The sequence below is a fragment of the Diceros bicornis genome, chromosome 6 (genome assembly GCF_020826845.1).
Source record: "Diceros bicornis minor isolate mBicDic1 chromosome 6, mDicBic1.mat.cur, whole genome shotgun sequence".
Taxonomy (NCBI): domain Eukaryota; kingdom Metazoa; phylum Chordata; class Mammalia; order Perissodactyla; family Rhinocerotidae; genus Diceros; species Diceros bicornis.
The window spans coordinates 42,941,137-42,967,141 of NC_080745.1; the positions used below are offsets into that span (position 1 = coordinate 42,941,137).

At 40.1% G+C, this 26,005-nt stretch overlaps 1 protein-coding gene across 2 annotated transcripts in view; it reads right to left on the bottom strand.

The window, feature by feature from the left end:
• Positions 1-26,005, bottom strand: part of ARID5B (AT-rich interaction domain 5B) — a 174,320-nt gene that overhangs the window by 16,806 nt on the left and 131,509 nt on the right. For both annotated transcript variants that reach the window (XM_058543375.1, XM_058543377.1), the window contains 3 exons: positions 20,105-20,309; positions 18,121-18,173; positions 8,571-8,668 (listed from right to left, as the gene is read on the bottom strand). In XM_058543375.1, the coding sequence (XP_058399358.1) occupies positions 8,571-8,668; positions 18,121-18,173; positions 20,105-20,309 (356 nt within the window). The remainder of the gene's footprint in view (positions 1-8,570; positions 8,669-18,120; positions 18,174-20,104; positions 20,310-26,005) is intronic.

Below are 26,005 nucleotides of genomic sequence, written 5' to 3' on the forward strand. Positions count from 1 at the left end.
GATCCATTTCAAGGGCAGATGAACACTATTTCAAGAATAACAGACAAATATAATTACAGTGTTTGCAACATGTATGTGCCTCACAAATGAAGGCAGGCAGTGTCCACATGTAACAACAGGCAAACGACTCTTGTATTTAAGTCCCGTGCATGTAAGATACCATGGGTTCCAGAGCTTCTGGAATGTTCAACAGTTCCCCAAACATTTATTATTTTGATCAAACTTTGTAATAACTTGTACAAAAACAAAATGTTCCAAGAGGTTTTCAGTGGAAGAGTAAAGGATATATTTTAATGGTAAACAATTAGATTCTTCTGTCATCTGATACTTTTTTTCCCTTACTTTTTTGGAAACATGCTTTCTGAATTTTCAATAGTTCCTTTGTGAAGGCATCTGTTACTCACATAATTGAAAAGATGTTTGTGCAGTGGCATGCTTGAGAGTACAGTTATTTAATCTTAATGATAAAGCCCTGAGGACAGAAAATCATAAGTAGAAACCTCTTGTTATTTATCAAAAAGAAAAGGGGCTAAGACATCTAATCTATTCTCAAATTTAAATTCATGCTTGATGAAAACTATCAATAAAACATGGAACCTGCAAAGTTTCTTAAATACTATAGCTAGGTTCAAAGGGGGTGAAGGTAGACTGAAGGCAAAAATGAGACAATAAAGGAGCTAGACAAAGAAAAACTGCTGTTTGGCAAGCTTTTTTTGGGTCAAACAAAGAACTTGCTGTAGTTTACAGCATGACATACACATTTGATTAGTTTGCGCCTGAGGGTGTTTTTACATCAACAGTATAAACTCCAACTTCTATTAATTACAACTTGCATTTACAGGCAAATTTAAGAATTTTTAAATAGAGATTTTTCAAAGGCTGCTGTTTATTTTTTTTAAACAGAAACCAGTTTTTCTACTCCAGGGCCTGGCTGGGGTTTTGTTTTCCTTTTTAAAAGTTTCTTGAAATATCCAGGCATTGGAAAGTTATCAGAGCGTTTTAGACATGCTGAGTGATACGGAGGGAGGCTCTTGCTTATGAAATTACCTGACTCTCCTTTAGGGAGAAATTCTTTACTGATGATAAGAAGCAGCTACTCCAGGTGTAGGGTGCTTACATCTACCTGATTCAGATCCTTGTAAGAACGGTGTAGTATAGACGGAAGAAGAGCAGCATAGCCTCAGCCTGCCTGAAACTCAGCACGTTGTGTGACATTTCCTGGGCTGTCGGTTGTTGATAAGGGCCAGGAGGCCTTCTGTGGCTTTGAGGGAAAAGGAAGATGAGAGTGCCTGGGTGGCAGTGTTGCACAGGTGTTACCAACAGAGCGCCAACTGACCAGGGCCCCGAATACCAAGATGGTATTTATAAAGGAGATGCAAGTCCATAGATTGGTCAACTCCACCATGGGTGAGGATGGGGCACGGTCTACCCATTGGACCTCAAGGCAAGAGAATTAATAGACACCGAGAGGATAAACTACAACACCTGCCTTTGGTGTCTCCAATTTGGAAATTCAGCCTTTGGACTCTTCTGATAGCCCCTTCTACTACCTCATTCCCTACCTCTTTGCACACATTCCCTAGAGGAAACTGTCCTTTTTGTTTGGAATTAATTTAATTTGTTCAACTCCTAATTCCTGAGTCCTTGATATATTCATGACGCTGTACTGGGTGCACTGGGAAGTCTCAAGGAAAGCAATACCACATGGTCCTTGTCCTAAAAAATAGTTTCTTTACTGTTCTTGAATTCTACAATGGAATTATTTAAGCAACGTATGAGGATGTATCAAGTTCTAACCTAACCTCTTTATGATCCGGTTCAAATTCTAGATCCTCCTGGAAGACTTTGCTCATTCCAGTTGGAAATTCTCTCTTCTTTCTTTGATCTTTGTTGGACTTATTACTTGTATCTATTACTTACTTATCTAAGGTTTTGACAGACTTAAATATTTAACTCTCTTTCACGTAAGTATGGACTATGAGTTGGATCATATGGTAAGTTAGTTAACCCAAGGATCACAGCACCTCCCAGGTCTAACGGGTTGGTAGTAGTGCCCGGGGGTGCTATATTGAGAATTCCAAGGCTGAGCCTGGGTTCATGGGAAGCAGCATCATGTTCCCCATGCAATCTCTGCCGTGAATATGGTAGCATGGGCACCTCTTCATTGTTTGCCAGCCCTATTCTAAACTCTTTGGTTCCTACATTTACAATATCCCTGAGAGTGCTTTGCACATGGTAGATGTTCAAAAACAACAATTGGCTCTTGGGGGCAGCAGCAAAGGAAAAAGGCAGTCAATCAAATGGCAAATGTATCCTACTCAAGAAAAAGAACTGGGGCTGGCCCGGTGGCGCAAGCGGTTAAGTGCGCGTGCTCCGCTGCTGCGGCCCGGGGTTCGCCAGTTCGGATCCCGGCACGCACCGATGCACTGCTTGTTGAGCCACGCTGTGGCAGTGTCCCATATAAAGTAGAGGAAGATGGGCACGGATGTTAGCTCAGGGCCAATCTTCCTCAGAACAAAAAAAAAGAGGAGGATTGGCATCAGGTGTTAGCTCAGGGCTGATCTTCCTCACAAAAAAAACACAAAAAACAAAAAAAGAAAAAGAACTGGCCACTAGAAGACGGCTTCTTACCAATTTCAAATGTAACCATAAGCTATGCTGAGGGACTGACACTGCCCACATCCCAAGTACTAGATGCCACATCTGGAATAGCTTTTGCTATCCTGAGTGACACAAATGGGAGGCACCTACACAAGAGCAAGCTAAGCTGGTGAAAGTCCATAAATCGTGCTCTGAGGCTTGGCTGAACAGAATAGGAAGACTTGAAGTGAGAGAGGAGCTTTACCAAGCATATGGAGGCCCATCACCGGGAAAAGGGAGAACATAGAACGAGTCAGCCTGAAAGGCAAAGTAGAGTCCGTGGGAAGCCACAGATGGCATTTTGCTTGGCATGTGGAAGAGGGTTTAGATGAAGAGTGCCTTCAACAGTAGCGCTTCTTCCTTGCTTTCCCACTGCAGGGCGTTTAAGCAGAGCCTGGATTAGCCCAGTGCCAAAAATAGTCCTCACGGAACTTGGCAGCCTGTAGGCTACATTTTGCCCGCAGGCATGTTTAGTTTAGCTTACGTAAAATATTTTCAGAAATATGGGAGCCAATATTTGTAAGTCAGGTGATTTCACATAAAAATTATCTTGAACACACGGAAGGTCTGGAAGCACAGAGACTGCATCTGCCTAACGCTACAGCGTTGGCTGATCCCGCAGGTCCTCTCTGGCCGGGCGGTGTGTGCCAGTTTCCCACCTTCCTGCCTGGCCACCTGTGCTCATCTGTTCTACCTGCCCCATAAACATCTGCATTTGTGACCACTGGTGTGGGGCAGTGCTTCTCCAGTGACCTGGGGAGAAGGACTAGTTTTCTAAATTTCCCATCTGTTGCCTGCTAATATTTTTGTAAAAGGCCATAAAAATGAATTACTAGAAAAATGAGGTTTTTAAAAAGGCATACAAAATACAAGCCTCAATGTTTTATTAGATCGGACAGACATACAATTATTCTGGCAAATTGCTGTGTAAGTGTATCAATGCTTACTCGAGGTTGCTGTGCTTTGCTCATCGGGGGCTAGGAACAAACAGTTCACAGATGGGTCAGAAAAGCTCATTTGAGTAGCACCGGTCCGGAGGATTGCTAAGGAATCTTTCAAATTTAGAATGCTGAGATCTTGCCTGTGATTTTCTGAATTTTGCATTGATTAACTTCAAGGGCGTCAAAATGAGCAAGAATACCCCAAATCGTGTCCTGGACATGAACAGAACTGTAATTCACCTTACTTCCCCTTGGCTTTTACCCACAATACGATTAGCTGAGTTCCTGAGAACCTGATACATTTTTGGCATTTATCTTAAAGCACATACTTACTGTACTCAAAACATGAACCTCCCACACCTTGCCTTCCCCCTTCAGAGGAAAAGGGCCAAAGCTCCAGCTGACTGTCACTCGGGGTTCTGCCCAATGCCTCTGGCCTGGGTACGGCTCACCCCAAGTCACTGCAAAGAAAGCCGCCTCAGGGTGCGGCATGACAGGCCTGCCCAAGGAACGCTTCAGGGAGAAGCAAAGGTTAGAATTTGAAACTGGGTATCAAGTATGCAAGAAGATGAAGCGTAATTGCTCATTCCTTCCCCCCCAAACACATATATTTGTTTATGAGATTTATTTTCTAAATACTCAGAAAAGCACATCATAAAGTACTTTTGCCTTAATGCTCCTTTTTAAATCCCTAATAACAACTTCATGTGCTCCACAGAAACAGACCATGTAATTTATTCCGGAAAATTAAAACCAGTAATCTGGTATTCTGTGTAAAGATTTTTTTCCCCTTGCATGTGCTTAAAAAACATTTTTTTAAAAAAGAAAACAAATCTGCATGTGAAAACAGAGCCTTTAAAGTGAATTACTATTCCAGAAAGTCAAGTGAAGAGAATTCCATGACAGTAACCATTTTCCTTTTTGTTCCTTTACTGATTAAAAAAAAAAGCAATTTGGGACACCTTGAATAAAGAGCTGGACAAGAAAGCAAATGTTCCACCTCGAAGGGTCCTTCCCAGGAGGAGGTAGACATTTTTTTTTTTGCATTATAATCTATAGTAACTTTATCTATAAATCCTGAGCAAGAAATGTCCAGAATAACCACACTTCATAAGCTTGGCTGAGTTTGAGACATCTACATAGCAAGAGTCTCGTGATGGGGAAACATTAATGCTTTTTATATTGGTGATCATCTGTAACATGAGCAATTAAGTACAGTACTAATGGACTATGGCCAGGAGCCTGGTACTAATATTAAAAACTGACAGAGATGAATAGGCTTGGAAGCAAAACCAGGCTGACAAAGACATTTTTATGAAGTGCTTGGACCTATTTGATTTAAACCAATCAGAGGCAAGTTTGGACGAGTCAGGCCTTTAACGACAATGATGCATTCACAGGCATTGTACCATTTCTGCTATGCCTTAAATAAAAACACCCATTGATTCTTTTCAACAACCTGCACTTTCATTATTACACTCATTAATAAACCAAAGTGCCCAACTAATATACAAGTAACATTTACTGAGGAACTGGCTACTTTTTTCTTGTTGGAAAATGAAAACATTTACTGGAAACATGAACCATATTGCATGAAAAATAAATCAGCGGATAGTGCATAGTAGATCACTCATGTCTTCTTCACGTTCTAGGAAAGCAAAGCTGGTGGTAGGGATAGGAAAAGGAGCTGGTCTACACTAGAGTGAAAAGAACAAGAGCCTGGATGATCTGGCAGCAGAGGAGGAACTCCGATGATTCTGATCTGCTTTGGAAGGCTTTAAAACATTCCAAAGGTATCTCCAGACTAGATATTTGCCTATAACACCCTGACCCTTCTCAACTCCTTGAGCCTTCTTGAAAACATCGATCCTTCACCAATCTAGTCACCACCATTTAAATTGTGTTACCACAGCCCAAAAGTAGCAAGAATGACTGAAATCTGCCATCAGCACTAAACACAGTTGTAGTCAAGAGCTGCAGTCTCTTCTTGGACCAAAACAGAACTGTTTAAGTTCTGGAAAGATCTGAGTGTCCTCTGCCCTTCTCTGGTAGAACCATCAAAGAGAAGTAAGACGTCCAGAGCAGTAGTTCCCAGACTTTTGTCCCCACCACAGAACACAGGAGTATGGGCGATTCCTTTGAGATCATGATCGGTTCAAATGAGTGAGAGTGGCATTATTTTAAGTACAGTCTGATTTAAGAAAAAAAATCAATTATCTGCATCCACTCTTCTGTGCTCTGCTTGGTGATGCTGGGACTGGGACTCTGTAAATTACATGTCTTTTTTGTCAGCTGTCTTCCTATTGGGGTTCTGCAAATGGGGACCTAGCAGGTGGGGGGAGGGGAGAAGGGACCTCCTTCTGTTTGCTTGCTGTTCATTTCATTGCCAACCCAACAATAACTAGCAGCAGCCGTTGGTTCCAGACTCTAGCTTCTTTCAACAATCTCAGAATAGTTTCAATGCATTTCCTCTGAGGTCTGGCACCAGCCGTGGAGCACTGCTTCCTCAGGTCTGAGCCCAGCTCTGAAACGCTCCTACTCTGAGCTCCTGAAGTACCAGCACCGGTCGGGTGCCTCTCCCCGGAAGGGAACACCAGCTCTGTGAGGCCCACTCTCCAATCTTCTGGGTGGTGATAAGCTAACCTTTTTCCTCTGTTCCCTGAGCCCTAGGGAACCTGTGGTTATTACTCCATACTAACATAGTACTTCACATGCACACTTGTTTAAGCCAATTCCCTATAGTAAATTCTCTTTGTTAAATACCTAGGGTGGTTTTTATTTTCCTTACTAGATCCTGACTGATACACTGACCAAACAAATTCTAGATTTGGAAGAGTAAGTGACATAGCTTTTCAAAAAATTTAATCCAGTGGGAGACTAAAGCTTTATGAAATATCCGGCCTGTTCCCAAGAATGAGGAGAGAAGAGAGATTAAAAAAAAAATCTTTAACAATGTTTCTTAGTTGCTAATGTTTGAGGTATCTCTACTAGAATTTTCCAGTCCAGGAAGAGGTAAATCATGAAACAAAGTACACAATCTTCAAAAGAATATATCTTGGCATTTCACTTAAGATTGCGGCTATTTTTATCCACACAACTGCTTAAGTAAATTAAACACAAATGCATGCGCACATGCACACACACGCATACATACATACTACTAGTAGATCTAATCCTTTTTCTATCTCAAATCTTCTCTATTTGTTTTTGACCATGTGATGCTTTGTAATATGTTTGATTAATTCTTCATTCTTTAACTAGGTGAGCCAGCTAACAGCTGAGATACATTCCTTTTCTGAATTTTAATTGTATCTGGTCCTTTTGGTTGGATGGTTCATGTGCTGGGGACATTTGCACATGCAGGTAAGGAAGGTTCACTATCACAATAGAAGCCATATGAAAGTAGAGACAGTGTTTCTAATGAAAGTGTTCTGATTAAAGCCTTGACTCATAAGTTAAAAACAGGTCAACTATGGTACCTTAGATGCTATTTACAGAACATTCACCTGAGATACGAATGCTATTTTGTACTAGGACTTCAGTGGTGTCCCTGTTATGTACAGTGAGAATGTGGGCTTTTGTATTAAATATGAGAGCAATAACACTCAGGTTTTACAAAATTCAGGCACTACATTGAAAACAATGCTACAAAGAGTAATAATTTGAATTCCTATTACCAATTTTTAAATATGCTTCTGGATTATAACACTGTCAAGTAAGGCAATCTCTTGGGAATATTTTGTGGGAATGTTTCATGGGGTGCTAAACTCAACTCAGTTTACTATGATTATACCTAGGAAAACATTCTAAGTTTCGTTGAATAGCCATCCTAAAACAGGCTCTGTGTTAAATGCAATACAGATAAAAATACAATTGAACTCAAAAGAAATATGACCAAGAGTTGATGTGTTAATGACATTATCCAAAGATGCATTTGTATGATCCAAAGGCGGGTGTTAAGCATCTGGGTTGAAGGTGGAATGGTAACTGACTATGTGAAGAGCAACCATCAAATCTAGCAGTTGTGTTTTACCTTTCAAACGAGCAAGCTAACTGGCCTGTTTGTTCAGCTGACTGTGTCTTGACTTCATTCCATTCATGGCCATTATTAAAACACACATAGATACACACACATACATACACCTCTCCTTGGATCTCACAAGCTCTGAATTTGAGACCAGGGAGCTGAGTCAGTCAACACTTCAGCAGGGAAATACCAGGGATAAGAAAGTTGGTATGACCTAAACAAATTAAGTGCGGGCTTGAAGCACACAACAAGGATAATGCATGAACTTGCTAACTGCTCTTCAGTGTGGTGGGTCACAGAGTCCTAAGGCAAAGGGGAAATATTCCTATGGATACAACCTTCATAACAGGCTAATTTGGCATTGCTTGTTGTTTGCATTATCATCACCTTCCTGAAAGAAACTGAAATTGTTAGAAAACTAACTCACACAACTTGGCCAGAAAGGATTTCCTGGGTCAAAAGCATAGCTGTAGAAGAAAAATATCAAGATGGGAAAAAACAAGGGATCTTAGCTGGGGCCCATTTTCTTATTAAAGAAATGATTACTTTTCAATATTAATTCACTCAACATAAATGCATTTCAATGTTAACACAGTTACATGACAACCTGAGAGTAACACTGCAGACCTATGTTTTCCAGAAGCTGAAGGTTCTCATAGTAAATGAAACTACAGAGAAAACATTGAGTAATCCATGCTTGTGGGGAAAAAAAAAGTATTGTCAGGCAGGTGTTCATAGGATAAAACCAAACCAAAAGAACATCTAATTTTAGCCCCTGTAACCAGAGAAAGCCATGTCCCCTAAAAATCACCAGGTGGTATGCAAAACAAAATGCCAGAGGGATATTTAGTGTTTCCTAAAAGGTCCTTTAGACTTCCTCTTGTCTTATCCTTGACCAAATAGCTTCTTCCAATTAACGCACTTTTAATGAAGCAAGGACTTTCTAAGAAAGGGTTTCTTACCTTTCATAATGTCTGCGGGTGCAAGTGGCAGCACTGGTGCTCCCAGGATTACCGCCTAATTCATCATAAATATGTTTCCATTGACGGCGGGCTGTTATCTGAAAAAGCAGCAATGAGAAATTCAATCTGGCATCATAAGAGATTCACAGTGCCAGGATTCAATACATATGCAACAGTCAGAAGAGAACAGTGTTCTGGAAACCCAGAAACAGAAAAGTCCAAACGAGTATATGGGGAGACTTAACGATTTTATAGTGAGATCTCACTTTCAACGCTTTTCTTTACAATAAGAATGGATTTCTGCTTTTGGCTCTATATTTTGTCACCCTTAGTGCATTTTCACTAAGGCATCTCCCTGGATATTCATGGCGTTATTTGCCCCCAAGGTCCCAAATTCATACTTTGTTCCTTTCTCTCATGTGATGAAGCATCAAAATAAAATAAGATTTTAGGTAAAATATATCTTAGAGTATCAGTTTAAATGAGTCAGAATAAACATTGGTTGCTTGAGGCGTGTGGAAACAAGTGGCTGAGTACATAGGTAAGAGAGAGACATTTCCCCAAACCTGCTTTGGTATCTTCTGATTTTTGAACTATGTGATGCATTGACTACTTTAAAAACTAAATAAAATTACTGGACAAGTAATTAAACTGATCAAATTAGTTATGGAATTTATAGCCATCTCAGGGTATATTTTTAGGCCAGCTCCTCTACCCACCAAAACAAAACCAAAATCTGAAACTGTATATGTTGAAAGCTGTTTATTTTTATTCACTTAAGTCAGGAAAATGGGATATCGATCAAATCCTATGCAAACTAACATATCCCAAAGTTAAAATGCAAGCTATGTATATTATTGAGTTGAGTGCATAAAAGCAAAGAGCTTGCAATATACTGAACAGCACACTGTGGTCTTGTTTTATTTTTTTTCTTTAATTTTATTTTGGTACGTAAATTAAGATTTTACAAAATAACAGATGCATGATCTGGCAAATGATTAATTTGGGGAAACCACGTCATTTACTGCATCCGAGCAAGTCTAGTGTTTCCTTGAAACTAGGAAAACAGAACAAGTTCTGAGGTCCTTGTGAATGTTTCTAAACAGGGTTACAGGAAAACTCTCTTATTGGAATGTTCAGGGGGCAGGGCGTGGCAAAGGTGCCAGTGGTATTTAATACAATCAGAGCTGCAGGCTTCTTTTGAAAAATACCCGCAGAGCTGCCAGCGGAGTTCACTTAGGGACTAAAGGCAACAACCCGGGGAAAAAATCTCAACTTGGAACCAGGGGCTCTGGAGTTATAATCTAAGGAGGAGGGGGAAGGGTGTTAAATATTACAGGGTAAATGGTACCTTTTCCTTTTCAAATAAAAAGAACCCCTTCATTTCCATAAACCCTTCTCAACTGGCCCAAGTAGGACCTGGAGACAGTGTGAGTTTCCCATTGTTCAATTTCCCATGAAGCATTCTTGAACCAATTTGTCTTATCAGACAGAACCACCTCTGACATCCACTAGCAGGTCTAACTAAAAATAAAATCCTCCTTTATTTATAGCTCGGTTTAGATGATAATAAATGGTTTCAAGCCCCTTTCAAAACACTAAAAATACCTATTTTGGTAATTATTTTATATTTAATTACAATCTCCCTCTAACCTTTTCAATCATGCGATTTCAGGCTGATCTATTTGAGACCCATGTATCAAGGAAGAAGCAGCAGGATCCCCTCTCAAGGGTCTACGTTATTCCTCAAAGCCCCTAGAATACTGAGGCCCCTAGAAACACGCCTCCCTATTCCCCTCTCTCGAATGGAGGTGTGTGGGGAGCCCAGCAGAGCTAGAAAACAGCCTATGTATAGCCCTGCAATCACTCCAGAAGAAACCACCATTCTTCTATCTCTCAGGTGCGCTGTATTTCATATTTTATAAAGAATTTTCACATCCATGATATCATTTAATCCTCCCATCAGCCCGTGAGGCAGATTATAGAAATCTCTTTCACAGATGAAGGAAGTGAGACTCAGAGAGGTTGCATGACTTGCCCAAGGACACACAGCAGCAGAATGGCAATGCCAGGACTCATACCACTGTCTTATGGACCCAAGAGCAGACTTTTTCCCACTACACCAAGGCAGCCTCCACATCAGAATGACCTGATGAATAGCCCATGCGTGTAGCAGGGTGATAAGAGCTCAGGGGGCCTTTTGCTCCAAATGAGGCAGATGACTGTGAGAATCACAGCTCCTGCTACAAGTTCTCAACTTTGAGCTTTGGGCCTCTCACGAGTGGGGTAATAGCATAGCTAAGAAGGCAGCAAGAATCTAAGGGGGTGAGTTAGGTTAATAGTACTCTGAGATTTTACTCTCTCAAAGTACCAAGTAAAGCTACAGTTCCTTCCACCCTGACCACTTGTGTCTCTAGTTAGAACAAAGGTTCTGTATTATGTGCACCACGGAGTCATGGATAAGTCCCAATTATGTCGGAATCCATCCATGCACTCATCCATTCATTCACCAAACATTTATTGAACATCTCCCTTTGTTGGGTACTGTGCTAGCAGCTGGGATACAACACTGAAAACCACACCCAACACCCACCATGGCTGCATCCTAGTGGGGGACACCAAAACTAAACAAGTGACCAACTATATAATCAAAATAATACAGATTGTGAAAAACGTAATGAACAAGAGACCACTGCTGAGGGCTATTTAATGTGTGGAAACTGACCATGTCCCCTCCCACAACCTATCATCTAGACTCAGGAATGCCCTATTCAACACTTGCCTATCACAGAAATGACAAAACTTCTTTGAGAATAAATAATGCATTCTCAAAAGGAAAAAAAAAATCTTCCTCACACTAGAATTGAAACTGTGGCAGCAAGAAGCCAGCATCAAGCATACCACTCGGTGTTAATAACCCACGTGCAATTGGCTAGGGGTCTGTGTTAGCCCCCTAGCCAGCCTGCTAGCAGGTTCTAGTGTTTAAATACAGTTTTTACCAGTGAGGGTTCATCTGGAGCAAAGACAAGGGCTGGGCCTTCAAGGAAGTCGTCTCTCTGTTTACCGAGCTTTCACTGGCCAGCCTGGATGAATCAGGCCATTTTGAGATATTTTCTTTCCACAGGAAAGTCATAAAATGTGCTCTTTCCAACTGCTAAATGCTTTTAAGTACACAGTTCTCCTGGGTACACATCTCTATTTTTTGTGCCCAGATGCGTTTTTAATTCAAATGTTGACCATAGGCTCTAAAGCAAGAAATGTCTAAATCCTCCCATTGTCCAAACCTACAATGGGTCTCAGAGCCCTAAGGAGAGAGGAAAGACATGAGAATCCCTTCTGGCCCAGCTACTGGGCATCGTGCTCCCACCCACATAAATCTGCTTTCTGTACCAATATGCTTTCCTCGTGCCTAATTATGCATTTGCTGAGGGTTTTAATTCCGTTGTCCAATGTCGTCTCTGGATGAGTGTTAACTTTAAACCCCCATCTGAGGCAGAACTGATGTCTGTCTCTTGGTATCTAGCCCCTGACCCCATTCAGCGGGAAAGTTTGATCTAGCCGTGGGGTCAGTTTGACCAATTCTCTCATTAAGCCTCAGGCCTCCTAGTTCTTTTCATGTTTCACCTGACCTTCTGTTATTTTAGATTTTTAAGGATACAAAGAACTTCTGGCTCTTTGTTTACTGAAAAGAATGGCCAAATTCATCTAAGCAGTTATTTCTCTCGGATTGTGCTTCTCCAGTCATCTCCTTCAAGGTCCTCACTTTGTTGATAGGACCTATCAACCCATCTTCTACTGCTTGCCATTGTAGGGCACCGTGCCACGTACAGAGGCATGGAGGTGGAAGGTGGGAGGATGGAGGGTTGAAGGTGGGGAGATACCATGAAAAGAAAGAGATGTTACTGCTTTCAAGGGTTCATAATTTAGCAGGAAGCATAACCCCATAAAATTAACCGTAAAGAAAGATGAAAAACTAAGCAGACCACACCCAAGTAAAATAAACCAATCTAGGTGTGTGTGAGACTTAATCTTACTTTGAAGACACTTGACAGTTACTTCTTTCCCTAGTGTGGGTAAGACCCAACAAACTGTGAAAAGCACTCTATATCTATTATGTTCATTAAGTTTTCATTGCTTATAAATATAGTGGTTTTCAAACTGCTCTTTAGAACTCAGGAGGTGTTTTAAATGTGGTCTGAAACTAGTTCTCCACAATGCCCACCCCTGTCAAGAAAACAGGTCCAGTGAGTAGGAGAAGAATCTGTCCCTTCCACAATTTTGTTTGATAAAAATATCCTGTCACTTAAAAAAAACATTGGAAAACTATTTTAACCCAAGACCTGGTCTTGGAGCCTTGACTTCTCTATCTTTGAGGTTACAGGGATGAAATAATCTTGGAATTTTTGTGGCCTGGTGAGGAAAGAGTCACCAAAAATCTTTTAGGACTTTAGTGCTTCCATGGCCTAAGAATGTGGAGGAAATATGAAGTCAAAGGAGAGTTTGCCTGCAAGCAGTGTTGCCCGGGCGGCTCTGAGAAACAGCCTCTTTCTCAGGACACCTTGAGGGCGAACTGAATTCAAGGAAGATGACTTTTTTTTCCTGGTAGTACTCCAGGAACTGGAGCCTTTCAAAACTACATGACATCATCTTTGGCCTCGAGAATTTTGAATTAAGCAAGAGGCTTTGTCTGTCCAGAGAACTAGGGTTGATTCGGAGGATGTCTTGAGATGATGTCAAAGCCAGAATCTGATGTCAAAGCCTAATCCTTCCAGCATGAAGACAAGTGACTTCTTCTTCCAGATGAGAAATAATGGTCCTGTCTCACTGGCGGGGCGAGACGGGGATGCTAGCTGACATTCTTAGAAGGTACCACTTGCATGGTCCTCTGCCTCTAGGATAAGATTTACTCAAGACCCATTTCCCTACTCTACCTTCTCTCCAAATATTGCCTTTGGCTCACCATCAAATGGTTAGCCAAATGGAAATCACTTTAGCAAACCACTCTCAACACGCTGCATTCCTGGTAATACCCCAAGCTACTCTGCAAGCTTTAATTGCTTCACCAGACACTGAAGTGAAGGCCTCTTGAGCTCATCAGCAAAGCTTTATCCAGTTCTGCCTCTTCAACTGTAGGTAACCCATGCTCTAAAATGTTTGGAAGGACAAGTTGGATATATGACTATAAAAGAAGAGTCCTCATTGCCAACCAATCAAAATGCCAAGATATTGTTTTTAGGAAATCAAATCCATTCAGTACATTAATAATCTCTAAACCTAAGGATGCAGAGACACAATATACATTTATAGCAAAGGCAGAGGAGACCAAAGAACTGAATATAGCCATTAGCCGAATGCTACAAAGGCTTAAAATAAAACTTTGGCTCCTCTTTTTTTTTTTTTTTAATTCAATTTGAGGGTTGTGAAGGACTGAAATGAAATAATCCATAATTCGCAATTCAAACCAGAAGGTTTGGAATAGTTTATAACCACAAACAAAAACAAGCCAATTAAGATGGCCTCTTTTTATAACCAGAAGGAATTCCAGAGAGATGTCTTTATCCAATCACAAGTTAACAGCAGAAGAGATACATCTACAAATTTTAAACTTGCAATTTTTTACTATTACTGAATATTTACATCATCCAGACTTCTTGACCTATCTCCTAAGTTCACACATTTTTCTCAAGAATCAGATAAAATCTCAGTTAGTAGTTAGTATATCTGGTAAGGCTCACGATAGGTACAAAGAACTGACTGAAAGATGCTACTAATGAAGGCAGGTTATTAGATCCTTTTTCCAAAATGTCACTGAAAATATGTAGAAAGCATTCCAGATACATAAGAGACTCCTGGGAATGGAAGGCATAAAGAATGATCATTTATGAATCTCTTCCAGTGATGCTATGGAGGTTGAAACAATTGTGCCCAAAATTCTCAGCAAGTCAGAATTTGAAGAACATCATGATGACCACCCCCCCCCATGCAACTCATTTCATCTCCTTGCGCCTCAGTTTCTTCATTTAGAGCAGGGCAAGGATCTTTTTCTGCACAAAGGCCAATTTGCAAAAAATGGGTGCTACATTTTTCCTCATTCAAAACGAAAATAGCTTATTGAGTCCTAATTTAGATAATCATTTTACCAAACGGAAAAATACTCATTGGAAACTTTGTGCTGCTTTTGAGCCAAAGAAATGTTAATATTCTGGCATGTTTATTTAGTAATAGCATAAAGATAACTTTCTAATCTTTAATACTTGACTTAGATGGGGGTCACATTTTGAAACTAATAGCCACGAGGGCCAGTAGGCTAAGTGTTAATAATCATTGTTACCATTAGCTTTGAATTAACATCCACCTGGGCAGCTTAAAAAAGGGTTCTCAAGTTCTCAGGTCTAGACCCCACCCCACCCCAGCCCAGAGTTAATATCTCAGTGTGGAGGCCTAGGCAACTATTTATACTTTAAAGTTCCCCATTGAAAATCGGAGGCCCAGTTCCTGAGTAGCCTTTGGGAACCCCGATCTAGAAGATTCTAAGATCTCTTTTGAGCTCTAAATGACAAGTCTACACTTGCTTCTGATATCAGATAATCTCACAGATAAGTGTCCTCCAGTAACACTCTGATGACAAATGAAGTCGTCAGACTTTGGATATTATTCATATATCTCCTGGACTGACTTCAAAACTGAATCCCCACTGAACATCTCACAGTTTTATTAGTCAAAATATAACAAGAGAAAAACAGATTCTGTACTTAGGAGGTTCAAAAGCTTAAATGTAGAATGGGATTGGCAAACTTCAGTGCCTACAGTGCCAACAGGTAGTATGAGGCATTTAAAAGAAAAAGAAGGGAGGGAGGGGGGAGAGAGAGGGGAAGGGACGGGCAGAGGGAGAGAGGGAGGAAGGAAGGAAGGAAAAATCCCACCAATTGGCTTCATCCAGTTTATGGCCTAGATGTAGATTTTATAGTAAGACGGCTATGTAGATTCATTCCCTGAGATAAGATGAAAAATGTGGGGTGTTGTGAAGAACGGCAGGGACTCAATGAACAAGGAGGGAGTTGAAGGGTGAGCGGAAAGGGAAGGAAGAAAAGGGCAATCCCAGAGGTCACCCCTCCTCTTGTGGTTTGGCTGAAGAGACATGAAACTCATAACCAGATGGAAGGCAGATGCCAATCTGGTTTTCTATATTCCCTCATCCCAGCCTCTCTCTACTTCCCTCCACCTACACACACAGTGATGGCAGAATAAGTGGCAAAGCACAACACTTAGCTTGTTATCAATCTTCCACACGTCCCCCTATCCCCTGCTGCCTACTGAGTAACTCCAGGGCCTAGCACCCAAGGTCTTTCCTCACTTGGCTCCATCCTTCTCCCTGGACTCCCTTTCATGGCCATTTGTCCCAGCTACCTAGTCACTCTACTTTAAGTTACTAAAATTCTCTATGCCCAACTACCTCCACATTTTATTTCCCCATTTGGTTTTCTCTTCTTGGAAGACCATGGTCTTTCCATGTCTAAATTCCATCCATTCTCCAAAATTCTGCTCAAATGTCATTAGAGCCATAAGTTTTCTTTCCTTCATCTCTAAATGAGGAAGTACTTTAGCTGAACAGGGCACTGATCTTTTCCCACCTTGTCTTATTATTATCATTACAGCCTCCCCTGGCAGATTCCAGTGACTGGAACCACTAGCCTAGATATTTTGGCATCTCCCAGAGTGTCCAACACAACGCCTTATATATGTAAGATACTCCATAAATATGTGGTCAGGCAATTTGCTGATTGTGTGGTCATTCATTCAACAAGAGTAAATACTATTTGTTCAAAGAGTACCGCAAATGCCCTGAAACTTATCAGAAGTTTCTTCCGTATATTCTACACCAACTTGCTGGTGCATGAAAAAAAAATCCTTGTGAAGATACAGAAGATATGGAAGCAGGACAAATTGATTCTGTGAAATTTGCTGGCACTCTCTCTAACAGTGAATAACAAAAAGTTCCTGGGTTTAAAAAGACATTTCATAATATTGTGCAATATCATGTAACTTATCTGCAGTCACAGTTCATAAAAATGTGTATTTCTATTCTTAACATTAAAAGTTAGACTTAAAAGTCTAGATTATGGAGTTGACTCCTAAATTTATGAGACTAACCCTAAATAAGTTACCATCTTTTTCACATGGACAAAAGCTATAATTAGCTCAAGATTTTGCAGAACCTCATGGTGGCAAGGAGTCAATCTCCCTGTCCTATCAACAGATCCAACCAAGTGAAAAATTACATTATTTATTTTTACATAGGGCCCTTGATAAAACAAATACTTTAAGAAAATTCATGTCTACGAAATGCACATTTTATGTGTTCACATGAGTATTATATTTCCTTATAAACATACATACATATAGCCCACATATTAAATAAACATTTAATGTTAAAAAAACATTTTAAATGCATATTTGCCTACATCAAAGAATTTTTAGTCAGAATTCATAGCAGATATCTCTATAGTAAATACCAAATGATCTGAATCACGTAATGCTTGCCATCTTTTCCCATCCCAAGCCCCTGACATCAAACCATTATATTAGTTTGTGGAACAATATGCTCTCTCTGGCAAGAAACACTAGCTATTACATTTGAGCTAAAATGAATTTCATTTTCTTGACTTTGTGTCTCTTACTGTCATTTTACTACGATACAGAGATATCCCAGGTTACTTCGTAAGAAAAGAATAAATAATTTCGTATTCAATTGCAGAAGAAACTGCACGACTTAATCTGATCACGTGTGAAGGAGAAAATATTTCCAATGACGACATCTTCCTATGTCAATTGATTTTATTACAGATGTCATCTCTGTGTGCTACATTAATGCAGCTCTTTCTTCTTGTTTCAAGATTTTAATCTGAGTTTGTTGCTTTAACATTTTATTGCTTCAAAATACAGGCTGTAAAAATCCGTGGCCATCAAATTTTCCTGAGGGCTAAAAATAACCCGTTCCTGTCAGTTAGAATTAGCTGATAAAGAGTGTCAGAGCCTGTTCTGAATAAGTTTGATAACTTCCTGTTTATGCGGCACTGACCCTTGTCTAATAAAGCTTCTTTGCCCTAGAATGAGAGGAGATTCTGCTGCATTCTATTCCTTAATGGCCAATACTGATTACTTTTGAAAGCCTTTAGTACATTTCCCATATTAGACATGAACAGATGTCAGGTATGTTGCCAAGGGAAATTTCTTTTATGCAATCTTGGCTGCTTGTACAATAATAGCCCTTTCTCAACATGGGAAAAAATTACAGACCCAACTAATTTCCCTGACAGGGGAGAGTTACATATGTTTTCCACTTGTAGTTTTTACGACAAGTTTACAATTTTGCCAAACCTGGAACTAATTGGGACTGTTTCCAAAAGTGGCCCAATAAACCCCCAAAAGTGTAGAGCCATTTGAAAAGGCAGTCAATGATGGTTTGCTCTTGCGTTTCTCCATTTTGGTCAAAGGGGTGGGGGGAAGTTAGATTGCAAAATTATTTCATTTAAGTTGCTTAAACACTTACTGTTTCATATCCTCCCAGTTTTTGAGCAGCTTGAAACATAGTCCAAAGGTTAACTGTTAGAGGGACAATAAGTATTTAGATAAGCATTGCATTAACATATTTCCAAGAAATGTCAATTAAAACATTTTGTTGTTTCTTTTTCAATGAGAAAGAGAAAAAAAGAAATACTAACGTACACCAGAGAGCTACATCTTAGGAAACAATTTGCCAAAGGACATTCAACAACAGGATATATTATTACCGCTTAAATATTTCTTAACAAACAGTCACAAATACGGGAATGGTTCTACTTTTAGGATTAAAAGACAACAGTTTTGGCCCTGTTGCCCACAGCAGACCAAGAGAAGCTAAGTTACAGCGTCCTTGGGAAAAGCGTGGGATTTCAAAACTGGGGTTGGTCTTGTTCAACCCTTAGAAAGAAGCCATTGATTAAACGGTAGTATATAAGGCTTCCTTCAGATAAGAACACTCCTTAATCAATAAATAACAGTGACTTTAATAGATGATTACCTCCTGAATAGAATGTCTGATGGCAGCACTATATTAAAAGCTCATATCGTATTTTACTAACACGTGGTGCCTTGCAATGAGTAGGAAAACAAATATGTCATCCTTGAGGCAGCAGTGATACAACAGATCACGGGAAGGAAGATACTCCTTCACAGAGGAATTGAGTTACGAGTCCACTCAGTGCCCTAACTTGCCTGTGTGATGTCGCAAACTTTTTTTTTTTTAAACAGATTTCTCCTCACAGGGTGTGCACATGTTTATGCTGTTAAACAATTATGCCAAATTGCTAGCAACCCTGTTCATTTGTACCAAATACCATGGAATGGGACTGCTATGGATTTGTTTCTTTTACAAGAGGGGAAAATTGAACTTCAAGTAATTCCTTGGTAAGGGAAATGAAGAATAAAATTAAAATTAAAAAAAGAAAGGCTCTTTGACACAACACGTTCGAAAAGCCTCATTGAACCTTGCACCATTTCAAAGCTATCAAGAGCCCTGCCTCGGCCTTGATTTAATCTGAACCAATGCATAATGCAACAAAGCTGTTCATAGTACATTAATTTTACTTCTATTTCAAGCAACCAGTTTTCAGACAAACATTGTAATCATTCGTAGTTATATAAGTTTATAATGGCTGCGAGGGTTCTCTTGCAATCAGTGCCAATTGCTATTAGGTATGTAAATTGTTATGTAAAACATACAGGTTTGACATTCTTCATCAAAATGACACATGGTTTTAATCTAGGAAGATATATTTGGAGAAAATACTATTTCAAGCCAGGGCCTCATCACTTTGTGTGCCACAAAATCCAGACAGAGGCAAAATATATATTCAGTTGTGAAATCAGGACAGGATCTGGCTTTCTTCTCTTTTTATATGGAATGCTGCTCAGCTATGAGTTCCCGTTCTACCTAAAAATATATGATGACACTCAAATGTACATGTCAAAGTAATTCAAAAGGGGACCCTCGATTCAAATCTGTGTATTTCTTGCTTCCTCTGAAGTCATCAGGTTTTTGTTATCTCTTAACAAATTTGGGGCTTAGGGAATATATTTTCTCTTTGTGGTTGTTTTGTCCACCTTTGAATGTCCTCCTTTTAAAGGCTGTCTTTTCATAGGCAACATCTGTGCCTGATAAAGCTACGTCATATTATTATCTCAGAAGAAAGGCGTTAGAGACACTCAAGATTGACAAAACAGAAAATGAGAAACTTTCAACATGTCTATTTCCAGTCATAATCAGTGGATTAAAGCCCTATAAATATCTCACTGCAACTGCCCCAGAAGGGAACAATGTAGCGGAAAAAGGCAGGGGAAAAAATTCCTGGCTTGGATGATTTGTAGATTTAGTATAAACAGAGAGCATCATCTCTAGATTAGGATTTCAACATAATCCTGAGTCAAAATTTTTTTTCCAATTCAAAGAATCTAAGCAGTTTTGATATTTCAGAAATGAAAACAAGTATACTTACTCTGTTTAAAACCTAAATAGGGTATTCGTTCTATTGGTGTCTTCCTTTCTTTCATGTATTTATAAAGTGCCACCAGGAAGGCCTGCTCGTCTGCCCTGCACTCTTCACCAATGGCAACCTTTGGTTTTTCTTCATGTGAGACTTTTTTACAGTTATTATGGTTATTCTTCGGCTTGGTCAAGGCTGACCTGGCCTCACATTTCACCTGGAAAAGGGAAAAAAAACATGCACATCAAATCAAGCACAGCCCTGGAATGCTTACAAAGACATAGCTAGTGACATCTTTCACTGAGTGGGAAGGGTAAACCAGTAAATCACCCTTGCCCTGAAATAGCTTTTTAGAGGCATCACTGAACATGAATTGTCTTAGACCAGGGGATAGCAAAATTTCTGTGAAGGTCCAGAAAGTAATTATTGTAGGCTTTTGGGCCATACAGTCTCTGTCGCAACTACTCAACTCCAGCACAAAAGCAGTCAGACAATATGTAAATGAACGGGTGTGGCTGTGTTCCAATAAAACTTTATTTATAGAAACAGGCGGCCAGTGGGCCTCGGTTTGCCAAACTACGTCAGCCTCTGTTAGATTCTTTACAAGTATGTTGATGTGAAACCAGAAACAGTGTCTGCATCTGGTGGGACCATTCTCCTGCCTCTTCATACACTTTATTTTCCTAAGGGGCACCATCTGTTCATGTCATTGAACAAACCCCGCCTTCTGCATAAATAGTCCCATATTTCGTACTTTGTATCAAAATGAAAGGCCAGTTTATTTCTTCATAGTAAACTTATCTTGTTGCCACCTTTTCCAGCAACTTGGAAAACCTTGTCAATGCCAGCAGACGTTGGCATCAGGCACATCAGCAAGGTCTCTGCTGTCTGTCACCTGAGGGTGATGCCCAGATACACCCTCAGTAGGAAACAAAGATCCCACTCTTTAATGAGGGCTTCTTGCTTGTCATTCAGTCAGCTCTGAGAATATAACAGGAGATGTTAACTTGCCACAAAGAAAAGACTAGAGGTCAGCTAAAAACCCAAGAAGAGTAAAAACCTTGAAAAAGAGTGAAAAGCTCCATGATTAAAAAATAAATGGCGCTAAGTGTGCCAGATATTCTTGCTTCCACGCTCTAGGCGCAGATGGAACTCAGCACACGGAGCAGCTAACCTAACGTAACGTTCCCTCCTCACTGCCATGTTCTACAAGAGGCCTTTGATGGTTGTTAAATATAACGCTAAGTTGCTGAGCTATTTTAATTGTAAAAGGGGGAAGTACAAAGGGTCAACTTTGAGTTCAAGTGCGCCCACAGGGAATGTGTACATTCCAGTATTCTTTACATCTCCATATCTAACGTCAGAGAGAAGAGGGCAAGTGCTGGAGAAATGTTATGAATTAAAATGTCCCACATATTCCACAATGTTTTCCATTTCAGATTTTTGACCCTTCTTTTTCTTTCCCTTCAGATTCTCCTTCCCAAGCACTAAGAACATAAAAGGCTATGCTTATTTATTAAAGGAAAGTATATTTTCTGCAAGGGTTTTCTTTATTGCTTATTCTCTCAAGTGAACACGCTAGTTTAATATCTTCAGACTGGTCCTCTTAAAAATAAAACTGGTTCCTGCACAACTCATTCAACTGGGCCTCTAGATAAGATTTTAATTTTCAAGGGGCTATGGAAATGTGATTAAAACATTTTTCCATGTAGAACTTTTACGTACAATATTTTCAAACTTTAGTACTTTGTAACGTTATATTAAGGCAAACATCCTGGGAAACTTTATGTTATCATTTTTCACTGCCAAATTTTAGATTGTTGAGTCTAAAGTTCTGATGAAATCTATAATTTAATGGCTTTTTAAAATCATAAAATCACTCCAGTTTTAATCTATATTTCCCCCTGGTCTTTTTTGAGGGCTTACTATGTAGTCAGGCTCTATTCTAAGCACTTTTTAGGTATTATCTCATTTCACGTTCACAACCCAAACGAGACAGGTTATTCTCATATTAGAGATGAGGAAACTGAGTACAGAGAGGATGGGTAACACGTACAAGATCACAGGATCTTGTCCAAGTTATTAAGTGGCGAGTTTGGGATTTGAAGCCAGGGAGTCTCACTCTAGGGTTTACGGTTTTAAACACTATACCTTACTGAGACTCATAAAAATATCAAACTGATAGTCATAACACACTTCCAATTAAAAAAGCATATCTTATTATGAGGCATTACAAAACCTACAGCTTAGAAATGTCATTTATCAAAGAGAAGTAAAAGATAAAACTAGGTGGTTTCCGAAGTGTAAAAGGGCTCCACTCCTTCTATTGTATATTGAGCAAAGGGAAGGAAACCAATATCAACCGAGCACCTACACTGAGCCAGATACAGTGCTGTGGACTTCACACAGTCTATCTAATGTTCCTAAGAATCATCAAAGAGAGGTATTGAGCTCCATTTTACAGTCAAGGAAACTGAAGCTCAGCAAAGTTATATATTTTGTCATGTGGCTAGTGCAGGGCAGAACTCTTGGTTTAGAACCCAGGCGTCCCTCACTCCAAACCCCAATCTTGTACAAACAGGAGTAGATGTAAGGTTTGCACATAAAACAGGCTGAGTCTTAAATGTGCAGTGATAATGGGCCATTATTTATATTATTAGGTCAGAAGCACCACTGTTGAGGGGGTATGAGGTTTGCCCCGCTCACTGTCTAGATAGCTGCCTAAGTTTCTGCCTCTCCTGTGCAGAAACAGAAGGAAAGCATGGAGGGGGCGCACAAACCAGGCCCAAAGTCATTCAGACTCCCTGCTTCATAGAAAAGGCCCCAGGTGAAGCTAGGCTGCTACCTCCTGAACCCCATCCTGAACAGCAATGGGCTGCCCAGCAGGTTTCTTGTAGGGGGTAGGGGGCGAGGGACAAGTGCTTCATGGGAAGTGAACAGTGGCTTCCTTTCTTAGATAAGCTCCATACATTTCTTCCATTAACGTAAATGAGCCCTTCAGGGTATTATACTGTTTCTGGGTAAGATCAGGCCAAGTTCCTTTCTACATTTTTTCCTGTTTACTTACAACATTCTCAGCTTTTTAATCTATCGAAATAATAAACAGGAGCTAGTCTTCATGTTGACCTTGAGAAAGCCCAACGTTTTGATGGTAACAGTTAATTACTAGATCTTTTTTTCCCTACCTGAACACCTTATACTTGTTGAGTTCACTAAGAGCTTTGGGGTTTCCAAAGCGATTGAGGAAGTGCTAATTAAAGAATCCACATTTAACGTTTTCAGTGAACCACCACCTATTTGATATTAACCACATCCTTTCACTGGATTGAGTTATAACTAATCCAGCCTTCAACTGGGGCAGCAAGATGTGCTGAACCAGCAGGAAAGAAGCTAGAGTCTAATTTCGATTTGGTCACGAAGTTGCTGGAAGACCCTCATTTTCTTCCTCAGGAAAGCAGGAAGGATAATCCCTGGGAGTAGTTCTGAGGACCAAATAGGAGAAAAAATACCGAAAATAATGAAAGTATCACATTTGTGAAATATCAAAAGTATGTTTGTGATTTAAATGAAAGAGTATATTGCACACCATGGTTTCCCTTTTTACGTTCTTTTTAGAATACAAATCACCCGTTATATACTTCTGGCCTTTGGTAAGTGCTTACAGGATGTGAAAAGTCATTTGCTTTCTGTCAATGGAGGCCTTTCATGAAACATAGACTGAAAAGATTTCTCGTGTGTAGATCACCATATGAATGGGCTTGGTCCCCAGATTCACTGCTATAAGATGATCCCAGAGAAATGGCAGGATTTGGGTTGGACACATTCATGACATCTTCAGAGAACTGGCAGCCTCTTCCCCATGTGACTTTTGCTATCTTTGGCAAGCCATGAATTTCTCTGTCGCTTGGAGAACAGAGTCTTGCAAAGCTAGTTTTCATGTTCTCATTGAGAGAGCGCAAACTTTTGCTGGTGATAGGCAAGTTACTTGACTTGCTTTTCCAGTCATGCACACAACAAACCCAGTGGGTTCTCACTCTAAGAGCTTTGCTGTGTGGTGCTGCAGGAAGCTGGCACTTATCCATAGTTAGAAATGGTCTATTTGAGACACTTTTGAAAAAAAACAGTCACACATGTCTTGGTCATAACGCCAAACTGTCTTTTGAAATGTTGCTTCCAGTTCAGCAAATGATCAGATGGTACAGGCTTGTAATCTCTACTGCAGCGTTTCATGAGAAGAGACCACTTTAAGTTAGAAATGCCTCTTTAATTGTTGTCCTGGCCCCAGACATGGCTTGCTCACTCTGTAGGGATTTTATATGTGTCTGTTGGTGCCAAAAGATAAGCCCACCATACTTCAAACCTACCAGTCTCTCTCTTCTATGTGAAGCCATCTTGCCAGACCCACTGGAAGAAGCCAAGGCAGGACTATAATCCAAGACTCTGAGAAGAGCTCAGCGTTTAGACCAGTCCCCAGCAGCTGATGGCAGCATGACATTCATCCATTCACCACTGAAATCAATGATGGAGAAAGATCTTCCTCCTCATAAAGATTCTGAATGGCAGGACTGGTGGGAGGTGGGGTGGAAAGGGTCACTTAAGAAACTCAGCAGTCACTTGACTACTGTCCCTCCTAAGAAGGATAAGTCAGTGAACATCAAATACAGAACAGGCTCCTGTTCTCTTCAGTTTTGTGCATCATAGTGCGAGTCTTGAGCTGCCTTCCATGGAGAGAGATATTGGAGGTGCTGTTCTTTCAGATCAATTACATGAGTTCTGCAAAACTCCCAGAGGCACACTTTGGTAGTGACTCCAAATGACACGAGAAGGAGCTTCATCCTGCTGGACTCAGGTACAGAACATGCTGGGATAAACACATGATGTCACCTTAGAGGTATGGGGCAGAATGCCAACACAAGACATTGGCAGTACAAGCTCTGCTAAATGTTACGATCCTAAATTCCCGCTCCATTCTGCAGTATCTTGCAAACCACATCATAGGGAATAAACTGTTCCTACTGACATCCTTCAAGACCATGGAAGCCAAAGCCCTAGATAGATAGTTCTAGGGCCAAGATGTCCAAATTACTAGAAAATGTCATTCTTGGTATCCACGTAGACTCACTCACAGAAGGTTAAACGAACAGAACAAAAATAACTGAGAGAAAGACAGATTTGTTTTTAGCCAGAAAATACACATTTCTATTGGTTGATCCCTTTTTAACCCTTTTCAATCTTAGAAGCATGAAGAAATACTAATCAACAAGTCCTCAGAACTTCCTGATGAAACAATCATCCTTGCAGATAAGATTTATAGAATGTGAATGTCTAGGATTTGCTTCATTACACCGGGAGAAGGAGTGGAGTACACGGCAGAAAAACAGTAGATTGTCAACACAGAACTGAATTCATGTTTTTCTACATCAGAATCTTCCAAAGTCACCAATAATCAAAATGTTCCCATTTTCATAGGTTTAGTGCTTGGATCTGGAAACGTGTTGTCAGTTGAAATACAGTCTTCAATTCAGGTCCTAAAGGGGCTATTGCTGTCTTTGGCACAGAAACAACACCTATAGGCAAACACTCCATAAACAGAACCATGGAAATCTGATCCAAGCCCACAAAAGTCAAAAAGATAAGTCTAAAACTATGAAGTGACACTTCACCCTTCCTGGTGCTAAATACCTCAGGCATGCATTTTCAAGATTCCAGAGAATGCTTAGGCAAAACAGGGCTGGGTCCTGAAAAATAGTCTAGAATTTGGACTTTCATTCCGCATTAAGAGAGAGCTTTAAAAACATATAAATATATATATATGGGTATATGTATACATGTAAATATTCCACCATGTGTCTTTAATTTGACTCTAAGATAAATTAGAGGTGACTTTGAAAAAGAATAACTGAAAAGATTAAT